The 16,514-nt window shown below is 40.9% G+C and overlaps 1 protein-coding gene across 2 annotated transcripts; it reads right to left on the bottom strand.

Moving 5' to 3' along the window:
* Positions 1-2,506: 2,506 nt before the first annotated feature.
* Positions 2,507-15,840, bottom strand: LOC139965670 (mitochondrial basic amino acids transporter-like). 2 transcript variants are annotated; one of them, XM_071968277.1, is made up of 5 exons: positions 15,506-15,840; positions 9,972-10,115; positions 9,303-9,346; positions 8,515-8,598; positions 2,507-8,168 (listed from the first exon to the last, which is right to left on the bottom strand). In XM_071968277.1, exons 2-5 carry the CDS (start codon positions 10,003-10,005, stop codon positions 7,470-7,472), a joined length of 861 nt encoding a protein of 286 aa, XP_071824378.1. In that variant the 5' UTR covers positions 10,006-10,115; positions 15,506-15,840; the 3' UTR covers positions 2,507-7,469. The 2 variants fall into 2 exon arrangements, with proteins under 2 accessions (XP_071824378.1, XP_071824379.1); XM_071968278.1 differs by having other exon boundaries at positions 15,575-15,840.
* Between the last annotated feature and the right edge of the window lie 674 nt (positions 15,841-16,514).

Genomic DNA, 16,514 nt, shown 5'->3' with positions numbered 1-16,514 from the left:
GGATTTTTTTGACAAATTGAATATGCATAATGGCACTCACCAGAATGCTAGAAGCCTTGTGGTAGTAAACATTTGAGTTTGACCCACAGAATCCATTATTACTTCTAACTTAGGATTAGATCTCTTACTGAAATATCGCTGACCTAATAAGGTGATCAAGAGTACAATTTTTTATGTAGAAAAAGGGCACATTTTTATCCTGAGGAAAAGTGGGGGGGGGCACGTGCCCCCTGTGCCCCCCCCCCGGTTCCGCCGCCCTTGACTATAGTTTCATTTATGGTCTTTGTTCTTTAGATTTATTAGTAAGGTAATGATCATGATGATGACGATGATTTACTGAGATTAAACATTTATAAATACGGAAATAATATTCAAAAGAATGTCATTTATGGTAATGATGATAAACATAAACAGAAGAACATGTATCAGCAATTATCTGAGAGTGACACGCCTATACAAAAGAGTAGGTACCAATTATGGGATGATCTCTGCCTCCCATTCCATTGCCCTTCTCTCCATGACATGCAATTCCATGCTAACACCCCACCCACTCTCACCCCATATTAAAGTGACATGAAACGCGGCAGTCTACCTTACGAATAGGGCCAAATATACAACGTCCCTTTTAACGAACATCCGTAGATCAGCTAAACTTAACCCCCTAACCCAGGGGTGGATTGGCTCAAAAATGGTAATCACCGCTGTCACTATTGCCGTCATTGTCCCCAAAACCGTTTTTCGCTATCGTCACCATCACCATCATTATCACCATAATCATTATTGGTCTAATTTTAATAGAGCATATTATTACTTTAACTTTAAGGTTTATATACCGATTTCCTGCTTGATGATAGAAACCAAGCAATGGAGGCTACCGCGGTACTTGGCTGAGGTAGGGCACTACAACAGTGTCTGTTATAATAATAATAATGTCATAATAAATACCGGTGAGCAGAATAAATCAAAATTGCATGTATGTATGTATTTTAGATCCTCCTGCAAGCAGGAACTCCCGAAGAAGCTATACTTATTTGGCTTATCAAAGCCGCAAGCAGACCGAAGTCAGTCTCTTAGATTCATATTTAACGTCCATGATAACGAATTGTCAACTCTGTAACTGGACGACATACATGAATCTTGGAGTGACTCGAACTCGGGACCTTATGAATTGTGAAAAGCAATAGCTAGTCAATTTCATTCTGCAAAATCGATAACTCACCGTGAATACATGCATGCGTTATTGAAAGGATTCTCAGAAATTAAGGAATGTTGGTGTAATTGCCTTGAAATGTGCAGTGCTGATCCAATTTTCTAGACGTATACATCTGTTTGACATATGGACTTGTCGTTTCATTAGGCCCTAAACGATGGTCATCCCGGGCAAATATGAAATTTGCATATTCAACATTGCTGAGAAACCTGAAGAGTTGTCAAAATATGGTGCTTCCCGTGTTACCATATAAATCAGATTGGATTTTGAAAAATCAAGCGCCCTGGGTGAATCGCTAGATTGGCCGACTACTGCAAGGCTAAACGCGACCCACCTCGGCGAAATCGTGTATCTGTAAGGCATTTGTTTACTACGACTGAGTAAGATTTGGCCAGTTGTGTTGCTTCAACATGTTGGGTCGGCACCCCCAGCAGTCGGCTGCTGTTGTGCAGTGCAACTTACCAGTTTCGACATATATAGCCACTCAGGGGGATAATAAAAAAAACACACATTTCGGCCTTGTTATATGTGACATGCAGTCTCTGGCCGTGTTCTTTCAGAATTCTTTCGAATGTTATCCAGAGAGCGTTCATCATTCGCTGAATGTGCACTTAGTATTTATTTGTCTTGAAGATGCTCGAAAACCTATAGGTCTCGACTGCCGAATGGTGTCGAGTTTAACCATCTTTAGTCGGGCAGTCGTCGGCCGGCTAGAGGATACGAGTTCAGTGGCGGAGCTAGGGGTATTGGTCAGAGGGTCGAGAATGGTCTGTAGGGGCGCTTTAGACACTATCTAAGCGGAGCGCCACCACAGGTTGGCGTGGAGCGTACAGAAAAATTTTTGGCGTAAAGATACACCCTAGATCGCCGGAAATGACCCTTTCCTGGCCTTGCTAATTTTCAGATAAATGAAGAATAAATAGGTGTCATCGCCAAAAAATGTGACAAATGTCAATATGTAGATGAGAGCGCAATAAAAAAGTCAATAATCGCGAATAAGTAAAAAGTGGTAGAAAGCTGAAAAGGGCACCAGCAGTCCATTTGAGTCCGTCAGGGGGGGGGGGGGGGCATCCACCCCCTGACTGTATGGACGCTCCGCCACTGTACGAGTTATACTTATATCGAAGGAGGTGTGAAGGAATAGCTGTTATGATTCGATGGCACTTTAGCATACATTTAAGCGGTCAGTATTAGAAAGTATATACATTCACAGGGCTGGTACATTTCTGGCAGTTGTGGAGGTGTGTTGCACTAAGAAGGGGGTGGTGCTGTTTCATTTTCATCACCATTATCAGGTGCGTATCCAGGGGGGGGGCGTTGGGGGCGCGCGCCCCCCGGGTAAGAAAAAAGAGGAGAGAAAAAAAAGAGAAGAAAAAGGAAAAAAGAGGGGAAAAAGAGGAGGAGGAGAGGAAGGAAGGGAAATGAAAAAGAAGAAAGAGAGAAGAAGGAGAAAAGGAGGGAGTAAAAGAAAAACGCGAAGGCACCGGGAATAGAAAGAGGAACAGTGACATCATTACAGCGCTGAAGGGTAGCCAGTGACGGATCAATGATTTCGTAAAAGTGTGCCTCAACCTACCCCTTACACCGACAACTCCATTGTTTTGACGTTTCCATTTTCCTCTCTCACTAATGATCTATATATATATATGGTCTATCATAACGCGTGTGTAGAATTGTGCTATGAAACCAACTGTTGCTGGTCTCGAACTCGACCGTGTCGTCGGGGAACATGACGCATTTTGGGATGGGGGCGACCGCCCCCCCCCCCCATTCAGCATTTTTTTAAATGATATCGCTGAGTAATTTCAAAATAGAAAGTGCTTAGATGCAACTTACAAGGCCTGGGACGTGTCATTTCCAGCGATCTGGGAGACATTTTCGACCAAAATTTGCTTGTACGCTTCGCGCTAACAAATGGTCCTGGGTAGTGCCATTTCTAGCGATCTGGGAGGCATTTTCGGCCAAAATTTTCTTGTACGCTTCGCGCCAACCTATGGTGGCGCTACGCTTAGATAATTTGCCTACAGGTTTCGCCCCTCCCTTGGCAAATTCCTCGCTACGCGCCTGTTCGAATTTGTAACGCAAACAGCATATATCATATCATATCAGTGAGCATGAAAATAGCGTTCCAGGATGAAAATCCTCAAAACTGTCCGACTTGCCCGAAAAAATAACCAAAAATTTTCGCGCGCGAAGCGCGCGTTCAACGTGTCAATGTCAATATTATATAAGCAAGCATCCATCATGTACCGTACGGTCCGTTCAAATTGCGCAGTATACCGCGGGATGCTAATGTTAACAACGACATGTCTCATGTAGATGTATAAAAAGCATGAAGGTCCAGTTATGTCAAAAGTTTCTTTTACATTAGTAATGGCGAATTAGGGGCTGCACCCCCGCCGCGCAGTGGCGGAGCGTCCATACGGTCAGGGGGCGGATGCCCCCCCCCCTGACGGACTCAAATGGACTGCTGGCGCCTTTTTCAGCTCTTTACCACTTTTTACTTATTCTACATTATTGAGTTTTTTATTGCGCTCTCATCTACTTATTGACATTTGTCACATTTTGTTGGTGTAATTTGGCGATGACACCCTATACTTCGTTTATCTGCAAATTATCCAGGCCCTGAAAGGGTCATTTCCGGCGATCTAGGGAGTATCTTTACTCAAAAATTTTCTGTGCGCTACGCGCCAACCAGTGGTGGCGCTCCGCTTAGATAGTGTCGAAAGCGCCCCTACAGACCATTCTCGCCCCTCCTGACCAATACCCCTAGCTCCGCCACTGCCGCCGCGCCTACTACACCTATGTGTGTAGTGTTCGGTTTCGGAAATATCTGCTATTTTTATCATTTCCTTTAACCAAGTTTTATAATAGCCGTTATAACAGGTTTAATATTTGTACACCAATAAATTAACTGTGTCTGAATTTTCGAAAATTTCTGACCAACATTCTGCATCACACTTCTCTCTACTCGAGCAATTTTGACCGGTCTGTTAGGGGTTGAAGGAAGTTTTTCTATATTGGTTGTCCATAGATGAAATTTTGTACAACATTATGGGTATGTTTTGAAGTGAGTTTATTCACGAGAAATGTGAATTTTCAAATTCTGAACAAATTTGGGGCTTAAAACCTTGAAAAGTGGGGCTGACGGGTATTGTGGGCCGCGACGTAGAATCACCTACAAAAGCAAAGACCCACGGGAGATGCGATCAGGTCGAACATGACGTGTGCCGGGTTGACAATCTTCAAAAAGGTTATGGATGGAAAAAAAACTATTAGGAAATACTTGGTTCTCAGGCCAAAAGTGTACATCTGGTTGGTCATTTCAAGCCCGAGAAGTGCCGTTTCCGGTGATCTGGGGGGTATCAAAACCAGAAAATTTCTCGTACGCTGCGCGCCAACCGATGGTGGCGCTCCGCTTAGATAGTAATTCGCGCCCCCCGGGTTAGAAAATCCTGGATACGCGCCTGATTATTGTGTCCATAGGATGCTCAAAGAGTTAACCGGCCGCGCCTTGTTAGAAAACATAAATTGTACATACATTTACAAGAGCGAAGAGGCTATGCAACAACGAATATAAAACTATTTTTGTTTGGGGAAAGGGGTGTGGGGGTAATTGATGCGGGAAGGAGACCCTATTAATTCAATGGATAGACATGCCCCCTGTCTGCAGGGGAAAATACATACACTTTACTCTGTTTAGTTGTGCGTATTTTATGGAGCTATAGCAACGGAACAAAATGGTGAACAAAATTACAAAATGTGAACTATAAGAAACGTTTCAAGAGCCCTTAATATCATAATGACCATACACTTAATCATAACTATAGAAGGCAACGTTACATGCCCATTGTTCACCCTATGCAGATGCCTAGCAAAACATGAACAATGAGGTAACACTTTCATTTTATCTAGCAGGCCAGTCCTACATACTGTGTAATGCCTCAATATACTGTAACGAGGTCCCTCCCCGCCAGGGTCCAACAAAGGCAACACGAAAAAAAAAAAAATGCAACAGAGGATTTAAGGCCAACATAATTGAAAACCAAAATGGAACAAATAAGAAAGCAGCTTAAAAACTCTTCGAACTTATAACGTTATTTACAAAATAGTACAAAGGAAGTTAACTTATTTAAAGTAGATCTTAGAATACAACTCCTCATCCCCCCTCCCCCCGCCCATAGCCAATACATGTCCATATATATGCTCAATTCAACTAACTCAAACTATGTCTTTCCTGGCCACCTAGGAATAAACTAAAAACTATAAAGGAACAGCGTGGGTGGTTTGGATGTGGACGAATGGAGATGGAATGTCAGTAATAATTAGTCAAATGAGGTAACATGTTCGGAAAACAAATAAAGGAATGGTCTTGCGGTCATTACTATACTATATATACTATGTATAATGTGAGTCATACATTTAATATCCTTTAGGATATTAGAAAGAACAATCAAACAACATCATGCAAATATAATATAATATATATAAATATATATATATATATATTTATATATATATATATATATATGTGTATATATATATATATATATATATTTATATATATATATATATGTGTATATATATATATATAGTTATATATATATATATGTACACTTAGTATGAAGTTCAACAAAGATGCACTTTTTGAGTTATCGTGTTTACAAAGTTTTCAGATTCTGACCTCTGCTGACCCCAGATGACCATTGACCTTCACAGAAAAAAAATATTGTTCTTGCACTAAATAGGACGGAACCACATACCAAGTATGAAGTTAATCCACCATTCACGTTTTCAGTTACGGGGTTTACAAGCAAGTATCACTTGCACACACACACACATGACACGCCATTGCCATTCTATATATAGATTCCCTTCCGCCTCTGGCAAAAACCCCAAAACGATGACTGAAGAATGAATGATAATATGCTTACCTGAGACATTTCATCTATGCATGTTTCAAAGTGTAACACGTAATTGCAATTTGGTGGACGCGAAGCCTGCTTTGTTTGGTTAATTTGTTAAAAAATTATACACAAATGCAACAATGATTATTACTACACTGTCAAAATATTTGTAATAAGGCTTTGAAATGAAATAAATGTTAGTTTAATAACAAAACAAATCAATAAAAAAGGGACCGATTAATATAAAAAAAATAATAATAATTAGACGGCGTATTTACTAAATTGGAGACCGTAATGAGCAAACAGTTATGACCATAAACAGGTATAGTATATTATGAAAGAAACTATGTAACAATGGACCCACCCTCCCCATTCCCCTCTTGCTCCTTTAAAGGATTGGAATTCAGTTACACATGTTTATGTTATATGAAAGAGGACAATAAAAGAAACACAATGGTGAAAAAACTGTTCAAATATCTTTTTCGGTTAAAGAGATATTCAAGTGTAAAGTTTTATCAAATTGTGTAGAAACTGCTGAAATCTGACTAGCTGTGATGTCACATCCTCACATTCCTGAAAAGTCTTTGTTTTTTTCGCTAAATATTTTGTGAGATTTCATGACTTCCAACCAAAAGATATGTCAGGAGATCTCATATTTGTCAAAGGAAGTATTTGAGATTAAACATCTGAAGAATTTTTGATTATATTATTTTCAAATGTGTTAAAAAATGTAAATAATTTTTCAAGAAATATATTCACAAATGTTGAGGAAGTGAGGATGTGACGTCACACCCTCACAGTAAGTCTTTCTACACCAGTCGTTTTCAAAGAAATTTTGATATCTTCAAAGTGTCATATCTCCTTAACAGAGCATGCTATCATGGTAGTTTCTTCACTGTTCTTTTTGTCTTTTTGTGCTCTTTCATACAAAATAGACATTTCAAACACCTGAACCAATCCTTTAAGACCATTTGCCTGGCATCTGCTTTACATATACCCTGTGGCCATGTAGTCTCATATGGATGACACACGAAGCTTGTGAAACAACAAATAGGTACACTGAACAACATCAAGTGATCTTCGCTGTCTGAATGGAACATTGAGGTTATAAATGTTGAGTCATTTATTCCGCTGTTTAAATTTACCAATAATCCAAGTTAAAGAGTATGTGATCCGAAACTGGACGTAAAAACTAAACAGTTTGATTTTTCAAAGGAACATTGGTTCCAAGCAACGAATCGCAAATTTTCCACTGAAACTGGCAGTTTTTTGCAATAATTCGTAAATCGTGATATCATATATTTAATCAATGATAACATAACATTTTATTTACCCTCGATTTTGGATCCTTGTCAGAACTGAGATCCTAACAGTCGATGAGTTAACGTGGCAGCTCCAAATAAAGCGGCATTTGCAGGAAAGGCTCGAATCAAGGTCACACTGAGCCCAGCAAAGAAACCGCGCATACCGTTCTGGGTGTATATTTCTCTGACTACATCGCTGTAGTTTGAGTACTTTCGGTTACCGTCGATACCGTCCGCTTGGAATCGCGTTTTCACCACGTCCAGTGCGTATACTGACCCCCACGACAACACACCGCTTAAGCCACCGGCGACCATTAACGGCATAAATGAAAGATCTTCGGAGGGTGTTTTACCTAGCACGTTGCAAAGTCCCGCATAAGAAGCAAAATATACCCCGAAACCTGGAACATCGCGGGCCGTCACCAAGATCAGCCCCTTGGAACACCCTGCCAAACCCTCGCTTCTAAATATCTTCAAGACGGCGCTTATGGAGCCTCTGTACACTCGCACGCTAGATTTATCTGTCTTTTCACCTACACCCTGCATCTGGACTCGAATTTTGGATAACTCGACCACACAACAAAGTGGGCTTTGTACTAAACCAGCCGCACTCCCTGCCAGGAAATGGTGAGACAGTTTGCTGGAATCGAGCCGACGGATGCAGGGTCCATACGCCCCAAATACCAAGGCATTTAAAGATGAGGTGGTTAAGGCGGGGAAAGCCAAACCTTTGTAAATAGATGCAGGCTGAAAAAACAACGAAACGTAATGATACATATGTAAAGAAGGGTTTGCCAACACCTCCCCATCCCCATCCCCATTCCCCCCCCCCCGCCGACACCAACTTTCGAACCCCAAACAACCAAATTAAAAGTAGTTATTGGCACAACCTTGATCACATGGGTACTATATAGTACCCATGTTGGTAATCTAATATAGTATTAGGTGATAGTATCACGACTCGCTAATGCTTTTTAACTTTCTCTTGTTGTTTTGAAATGGGAAGGGGGGAACTAGTCCTAGAAAATCCCTTGCCCACACTGTTACAATCAGTATTTTACAAAAAATAAGATAGAAGGGAAAGAGATATTACCGATTCCTGTTTCATGATCATAACTATGCAGTGAAGGTTGCCATGGTATCTGGGAGCTTTGTTACTCTGCATCTGTATTCTGACCTGTTTGTAAACAAGAGTCGAATGAACAACAATAAATAAATATATAAATAAAGCATTCAAGTGTACAAAACAATAGAACACCGCGAACATGTGCGATCGACGGTTAATGTAACAAACCGAGACTATATGAATTTAAAATGATTGTACTGTACAATTTTATTCACATTTCTTGAGGTGGTTGGAGAGGGGGGGGGGGGTGGAGGGGGTGGGTGGAGGGGGGGTTGGAGGGAGAGGAAAGTTGACATGGAGTAATTATAGCTTGGTCAGTGTGTGAAGCCATTACACATTATCATCATCACCATCACCATCACCATAATCATGACCATAATCATGACCATGACCATGATCATCATCATGACCATCATCATCATGATCATCATGATCATCGTCATGATCATCATCATGATCATCGTCATCGTCATCGTCATCGTCATCGTCATCGTCATCGTCATCGTCATCGTCATCGTCATCATCATCATCGACATCATTATTATTATGTTTTTGTTACAATTAATTGGGAGACCATTTCGGATGGAAAAGAGACAACGTGGATTTCTCCTCGATATTAAATCCACCTTACTTTGTGGCCGGCCAGGGTCCGAACCCACGACCTTCCAGATCTTGCACCTATATATAAATGTACAAGTAGCTTAACAATGAATATAACAACAAATAATGATAATAAGAAACAAAACTTCACGCACCTTAACAGTGTCCAGTGGGTGAACAGCTATCAATCCTGCCAGACCTTAAATGCCAAATACATTCAACATGAAAAGAGAAAAGAATGTAGAAATTTCTTGCCTAAGCAGATAATCCTTCCCGATCACTGTTTCAAATCATGAAAATAATGTCTCGCCAAAATCGAGCATGCATTATGAAATCTGAGGGCGGGTATGTTGACGAAGGGGAGGGTAGGGGGGTGGGTAATGGTTCTCATGATAGAGCTGAGGCAATTAGCTAAGTGCAGGCAAGAGGGTAAAGTCTTTTTTTCCACTTGGATATATCCCTTAAAACTAACCACTTTGCGAGGAACAATTTCTACAAAAAGTGAGATGGCGGATGAATTTGGATGGGGCTTTACTGTCCGCTCCATCCCCTGACAACAGGGGGTCCTGCAACAGCATACATCTATGACTTTTTTTCAGTGTGTAGAGCGTTTTGCTTTTATTATACAAATAAGTTCCACTTAGTGACTGCAGGTAGGGTCACCAAGGTATGAGACCACGCCTTGATCACACTCTTTCGCTCCACACCATTTACTAACCCCTTGCACGAAGGCGAGGGTGTAAGTCTCCCCGGCCCCTCCTCCACCCTAGAACCTATATACATCAAATTCCAATATATTAACATACTGTAGTGATTAATCTTACCGCCGTTCAATCCTGCTATGAAATCAACCGCCATACCGATTATCGGTGATTATCTTAGTTAGGTCTTCTCGATGCCTTGTATGTCTCTCTCTCTTTACACACATCTAGGAGTCTGGAGATGGGACACAGTGCAACCTTTTAATTCTGTCAGGAAAATAAAACCACTTGTTTAAACTCATTGAAGAGCTAAGTGGACAGCTACAGCAATATCCCTGCACTGATTTTCTGTCGATATCAAGACACAGTCACAGCTAGTCATATAATTCTTTACATGCATTACAGCTTTACATATGACACGATGTTTTACCTTTGAGGAAGATCTGTGCAGTGTACGTCTATAGCAGTAGGCTACTGTACTATTGATAGACATTGAAATCAAGGTTTGCGGTGTCAAATAACTTCAAACAAGGGAAAGTTTATACTTCCATCCTTCACAATATTATCGAGTTCGTAAATTAATGAAAAAGAAACCGAAGCCATGTAGACGAAAATAAGATATATGCAATATATGAGCAGCTTGGTGAACCTCTAGTGGGTGAAGTGTGCATGTGGGAAGGAAGCCTATAATCATCCACTCCCCTATTTCATATCGGACGGCTTTATGGGGCAGCTACCACTCTGCAATACGCTATGTAGTATTTCTAACTTACACTCTTTGCATATAAACCACAACCAACCTTCGGAGTATGTATAGCAAAGACGGTTGGTGTGATATCACAGTCGGTGATAGCACTCATACATCACACATGTAACATTTATTTGAACAAGTTTATTTATTCCACGGGAGGACCTTCCGTAATCCATACCCCCCCCTTCCCTACACAGGGAGTTGACCTTAACGGCTTCGGACTCACATCTTCTACTTTATAAACTGATTGTGTGCACTGGCTTCCTGCATTTCTTTCGTATCGTTTCCATTAATTTTAGCTATATCTCGGCCTATTTCGGATTTGCTTTTGTTACAAGTATATGTGCAAGCAAGCACAGACGTTCACACACTGCTCGCGGGCGTAACGTTTCAAAAAGTGCATCACATTTCTCCAGTAGAAAAATAACTTTTTTTGAGTATCAAAGGTAAATACAATTCCCCCGAAGCAAGTATATAGCCCTTCTGTCCTCGCGCATACCTCATTTGGTGTGACGCGTTGCCACGCGTCTAACCGACAACAGATATATGCGAGACGTAAAGATGTAGGCTATAGAATAGGGCTGGATATAGGATGAGTCGCAAATGGCAACTTTTGAGGGCAAGTTAGAAATTGCATTGAATTTTCATGAAAATGCCAGGGTCACTACATCAAACTTTTCAGGAATCAAAAGGGTATCCAGGCAATTTTCCAAAAAGTGCACCATTGCAAAGACACTTTATCCAAAGTTGGAGAAAACGAAACAGAAATGAAACCTTACATGTTTGATCGTTACGTTTCCCGCTGCTAATTTTATGGCGGTTGTCAAGAGCAAATATCAATGGCGTTTGGGACCATTTTACAGCCCTGATTAAGTTTGATGATGAAGTTTTAAGGTGATCAAGATAATTATGGTGGCACCTTCGGCAGCTTGACTATAAAAAGGAACGGTAGTTGTTGCCGTCGGTAACGGATGATTTTCATGGGCATTACGGCTGATGCTAAGGGCACAGACCAGAGAGTTGTTATCTCCCTGCACAGGCACAGGCCAATCTTATCAGTTAATAAAATCCCATCCTAGGATTCTGGCCTGTCACTGTCCCATGCAATGGACTTTGCCCCTTTATTCTATATTATGCCTATATTGAAAGCTATCTCAAAATGCAGGAAACTGCGATAGTGCGATTTTCCACCAAGCGATCACCAAGGCTAAACTATTTGAACATTGAATATGTAATTATTCCTATGACCAGTGGCGGAGGGTCCATACGGTCAGTGGGGGGGGCGGATGCCCCCCTGACGGACTCAAATGGACTGCTGGCGCCCTTTTCAGCTTTTTACCACTTTTTACTTCGCAATTATTGACTTTTTTATTGCGCTCTCATCTACATACTGACATTTGTCACATTTTTCTGTATGCTCCTCGCCAACCTGTGGTGGCGCTCCGCTTAGATAGTGTCGAAAGCGCCCCTACAGACCTTTCTCGCCCACCTTGACCAATACCCTCCGCCACTGCCTATGACTATACCCTTCATATATGAAAAATCTTGATTCTTACCCTGTTATTGGGACAAACCCAATAACAAATGGATTGGATAAGGTTTTTCCTGGTCTCAGGGGTGGCAAATGCTTTTTTAATATTGATAAATTCAAGGTGATGCATATTGGTACTATAGTAACCAAAAGTGTACCGACAATCTCAATGGTGTGGAGTTGCAGGAGGTGTTTGTTGCAAGAGACCTAGGTATCTACATTGACTCATCTCTGCAACCTTCTAAACATTGTCTTGAAGCTGCTAAGAGAGGTAATAGGGCTTTAGGTTGGATCAAGAGGAACTTCAGTTTTCTGAAATTGGACATAGTTGTTAGGTTTAAGTAGTTGAGCAGTTGGTTAGGCCTCATCCGGATTATGCAATGAGGGCATGGAACCCATATTTTGCTAAGGATAAGGAAGTACTCGAGAAGGTCCAGAGGAGGGCTACTAGGATGATTAGTTCCTTATTATAGGCGGTTGCAACTTTTGAATCTCACCACACTGGAGCTTAGGAGGTTACGTGGTGACTTGATTCAGGTTCTTAAGATTGTGTATGGTTTTTACAATTTAACCTTCACTGACTTTTTCATGTTTACCAATGGTAGTTGTACCATCTTAAACTCCAGAAGTTACAAAGTAGGATAAATATTCGGAATAACTTTTTTGAATAGGGTCGGTGAATGAGTGGAACGGATTGCCTGAGAGAGTTGTACTTGGAAGTAGTGTCAATGGGTTTAAGAATGCTTTGGACAAGCACTTTAAGACTTGTAATCGGGTCTGACTTTTTGTGTCTTCATTTTTTGTTCTCCTATAGGGTCCTTGATGGGGACTTGAGACTGAGTGTACTTCCTGATCCTTTTTGTCTACTAAACTAAAATAAACCAAACTAAATTCAATTCAATTATGTTGATACTATTACTCCTTTTTCATACGCAACTACATATCAACTTGTGAATAAGAGAATCCAACGCCAATATAATTATGTATTTAATCCACACCCTGGCTAGGAAATATCTTTATATATTCTTGTTTGTGAAATAATTCATGAAATAATTTAGCCGTTTCTGTGATAATAAGGCGCTACAGTCATTGTACGCATTGATCCTCTCTCTGCCCCGCCCTATCACGTTCTCATTCCTTTACTCAGGGGCGTATCTAGGGGGGCGCAACAGGCGCGCGCCCCCCCTTTGGCCGTCACCAAAAAAAAAAAAAGTTTAGCAAAAAAAAAAAAAAAAAATTGATGACGACCTTTATGTGATATGTCGGTGATCACTCAACCCCCCCCCCCCTCCCGTATGCTTTATTTTTTGTTTGCCAGAAAAAGGTTCTGGCGAAGTTCGGCGGCATAATAGTTTTAGAAACATAGATGGTAATTGTGTTTGTATTATCACTATAAACACTAAGTGACATGCCAGCCATACTAAATTGTGCATTTTGTGTCCATATTTACTGGAAATGTTGCTTATTATTAAGGTCGAAAAATGGATCACATATGGCCATGGGCGGCGATCCTGGGTGGAGGGGGGATATATCCCCCCATGAAAATGGGTGGAGGGGATGTAATGCACCATATCCCCCCCCCCCACCAAATGCCAGGGATAAGAATATTTTCATGCCTACATTTATGCATCTTCGTTAATGTACGGCTCTTTTTTAGCTTCATTTCTCGCCTACCATAAACGCAGTGCGATCTTTTCAAATAAAGCGTCTTTATAAAGCAAAAATAGTTGACTGTAGGCTTCATTGGCCCTATAACAACAAAATGTATTATTGCGCCCACGGTATTGATATAGTACATATATGCACCCGCATAGTATTCATATAGGCCCTATAGTAGGCCTACACACGTACATGTTCCCTCGAACAGCTGAGAATCTCATGTAACCAGGGTAATGCTTAATATACGTTTCACCTGGATGCCCTAGCAATCGGTACCTAGGAATGTAACTATGTGTAATTGTGTATTGCATGTGTATAGGCCTATAATAGCCTGCATGAGGCCATTTTCTTCATCGAATAATATAAAAGAGCTCTCGAACATTCTAACGTTGCGCCTGAAACAAGATTGACAGGGGCAATTTTCCCAAAATAACACCCGAAATTAAAAAAAAAGTATTTTGGATCCTGATTATGAGATATTTCGGACATGACATCCCTATTTTAAAGTTGGGTATATGCCGCTTGGAAACCTCGGGAAGTGCCGTTTCCGGCCATCTAGAGGGTTTGTTAATCCCAAAATGTTCTTGTACGCTTCGCGCCAACTCATGGTGGCACTACGCTTAGATAGTCAACAAGGTCATATCCCCCCCCCCCCCCCACTCGGAAGTACGGATCGCCGCCCATGCATATGACACCATTTTGCATTTCAGCCCTTCTTCGAAAGCAAAAATTGTACATCCCTCCTCTTAGACACATCCCCCAGGACGGCGATCATTCATGCCTGACGCCCCCCCTATTGGAAAATCCTTTACTGTGACATATAAGCAAGGGCGTGGGAACGAGGGGGCTGGGGGGCGCCAGCCCCCCCCAGTGAAAAATCTAGAGGGGCGGAAGTATCATTCCGCCCCCCGCTCCGCAAGTCAGAAAACCCCTTTTTCATTTCCAAATGAGAAAATTTGGAGCACCAAATTGCATCTAAGGCCAGGTGAAAATACAAAATTAAGTTTACAAAATGGAGTGGGTGTTGAAGTGTGCTATATTGCACCAAATTGCATCTGAGGCCACCTGGAAATGCAAAAAGTTCCAAAGGGGAGGGGGGCACCCCTCCCCTTAGACCCCTCCCCCAGGCCGGCCATCAGTCTTCAGCCCCCCACTCAAAAGTACCTTCCTACGCCACTGCATATAAGGCGATATAGTCACTGTACTGCTCCATTAGAGGAGCTAAAAGGTGATATAGTCATTGTACGTATAATTAATAAATTAACACCTCTCTGCCCGCCCCATCCCGTTCTTGTTCCTCTACTATAATTATAAGGCGATATAGTCACTGTACACATAATTAATTAATTAATTAACCCCTCTCTGGCCCGCCCCATCCCGTTCTCATTCCTTTACTAAGATAATTAGGCGATATAGTCATTGTACGCATAATTAATCAATTAACACCTCTCTGCCCCGCCCCATCCAGTTCTTATTCCTTTACTGTGATGATACGGCGAGATAGTCATTGTACGCATAATTAATCAATTAACACCTCTCTGCCCCGCCCCATCCTGTTCGTGCTGTATACTATCAATAACATACAATGTGCCTTGTCTTACAATAACCTACACCTCATGTAACTATATCAGACTTAGAGAGTGAATCAGTCGACCATGACAAACCTAATCCTCACTGACAAATCAAGAAATGAAACTGGCAATAATCCTTACGTACCTTTTACACAATACAATATACGGTACACTTTTACTTCACATGTGTAGGCTGTATACAGATATCACTCACTCGCAAAGACAAATCAATATTTTCAGTCCTCGGGTATCTATCAATTCCTGTTGAAGTTTCTTATACCAAGAATGAAGTTCAACCGCAGTGGCTCACATTGTTTTCCTCTGGTGTTATGCCTGTATAATAATTGTATTTGCATTCAAAGGTTCACTTCACAGCAGCTAAACCACTAAACCGAACCAGTGATATTGATATTGGGACAGTTTGTCATTGATTCTGTGACACTACCTCACACCTGTATAATACTGATCTTCATCTTGGTTTATTATGTAGCTACTATTGTCATGCTTGTCTGCAATGCATGATGGGACCTCATTAAAAGTGAACACATGAATAACATGGAAAACAAACACAAACAGCATATATGTTTCTTTCTTTCTTTCTGTATTATTATTATTATTTGTTACATTTCAGCATTCCTATAACCACAATCCCCCACACAAAACTGCATGCATATTTGGTATCCAGTTCGAGAATTTTATCTTTGAAGCAAACCTCCTAGGGTATAGAACAGTTTAAAAGGTTACAAGATAAGATAGTTATTTGTATAGGAACCACAAATGCGACTTAATCGGTTCTACAACTTGAGATATTAAAGTAACCCCGTGGAGCATGAAAGCCAAGGTGTGATAGGCACGAATGGTTGGCAAGTTCTATAAATAGGTTCATTAGTAATTAATGAAAGAAAGACGCACAGATAGAAGCGGCGACTGTGCAGTACACTGATAAATTAGAGAATCCGTTTATGTGATTATTAAAAAAACATTGCATACAGATGAAAAGAAAACTATAATTTATATATGAAACGAGAAAAAATGTCTTAAAATCAGACAGATATTACAAAATTAATGGTTTCATGCAAACAGGGGGACAGCAAATTGAGAAACATACAGATGATCACATCTCAAACAATGAAATAGTAGCTGATAGGACATGG

The sequence above is a fragment of the Apostichopus japonicus genome, chromosome 3 (genome assembly GCF_037975245.1).
Source record: "Apostichopus japonicus isolate 1M-3 chromosome 3, ASM3797524v1, whole genome shotgun sequence".
In the NCBI taxonomy this organism is placed as follows: Eukaryota; Metazoa; Echinodermata; class Holothuroidea; order Aspidochirotida; family Stichopodidae; genus Apostichopus; species Apostichopus japonicus.
Note: the sequence above shows the minus strand (reverse complement) of the source record. Positions and strands in the feature narration are given on the sequence as shown.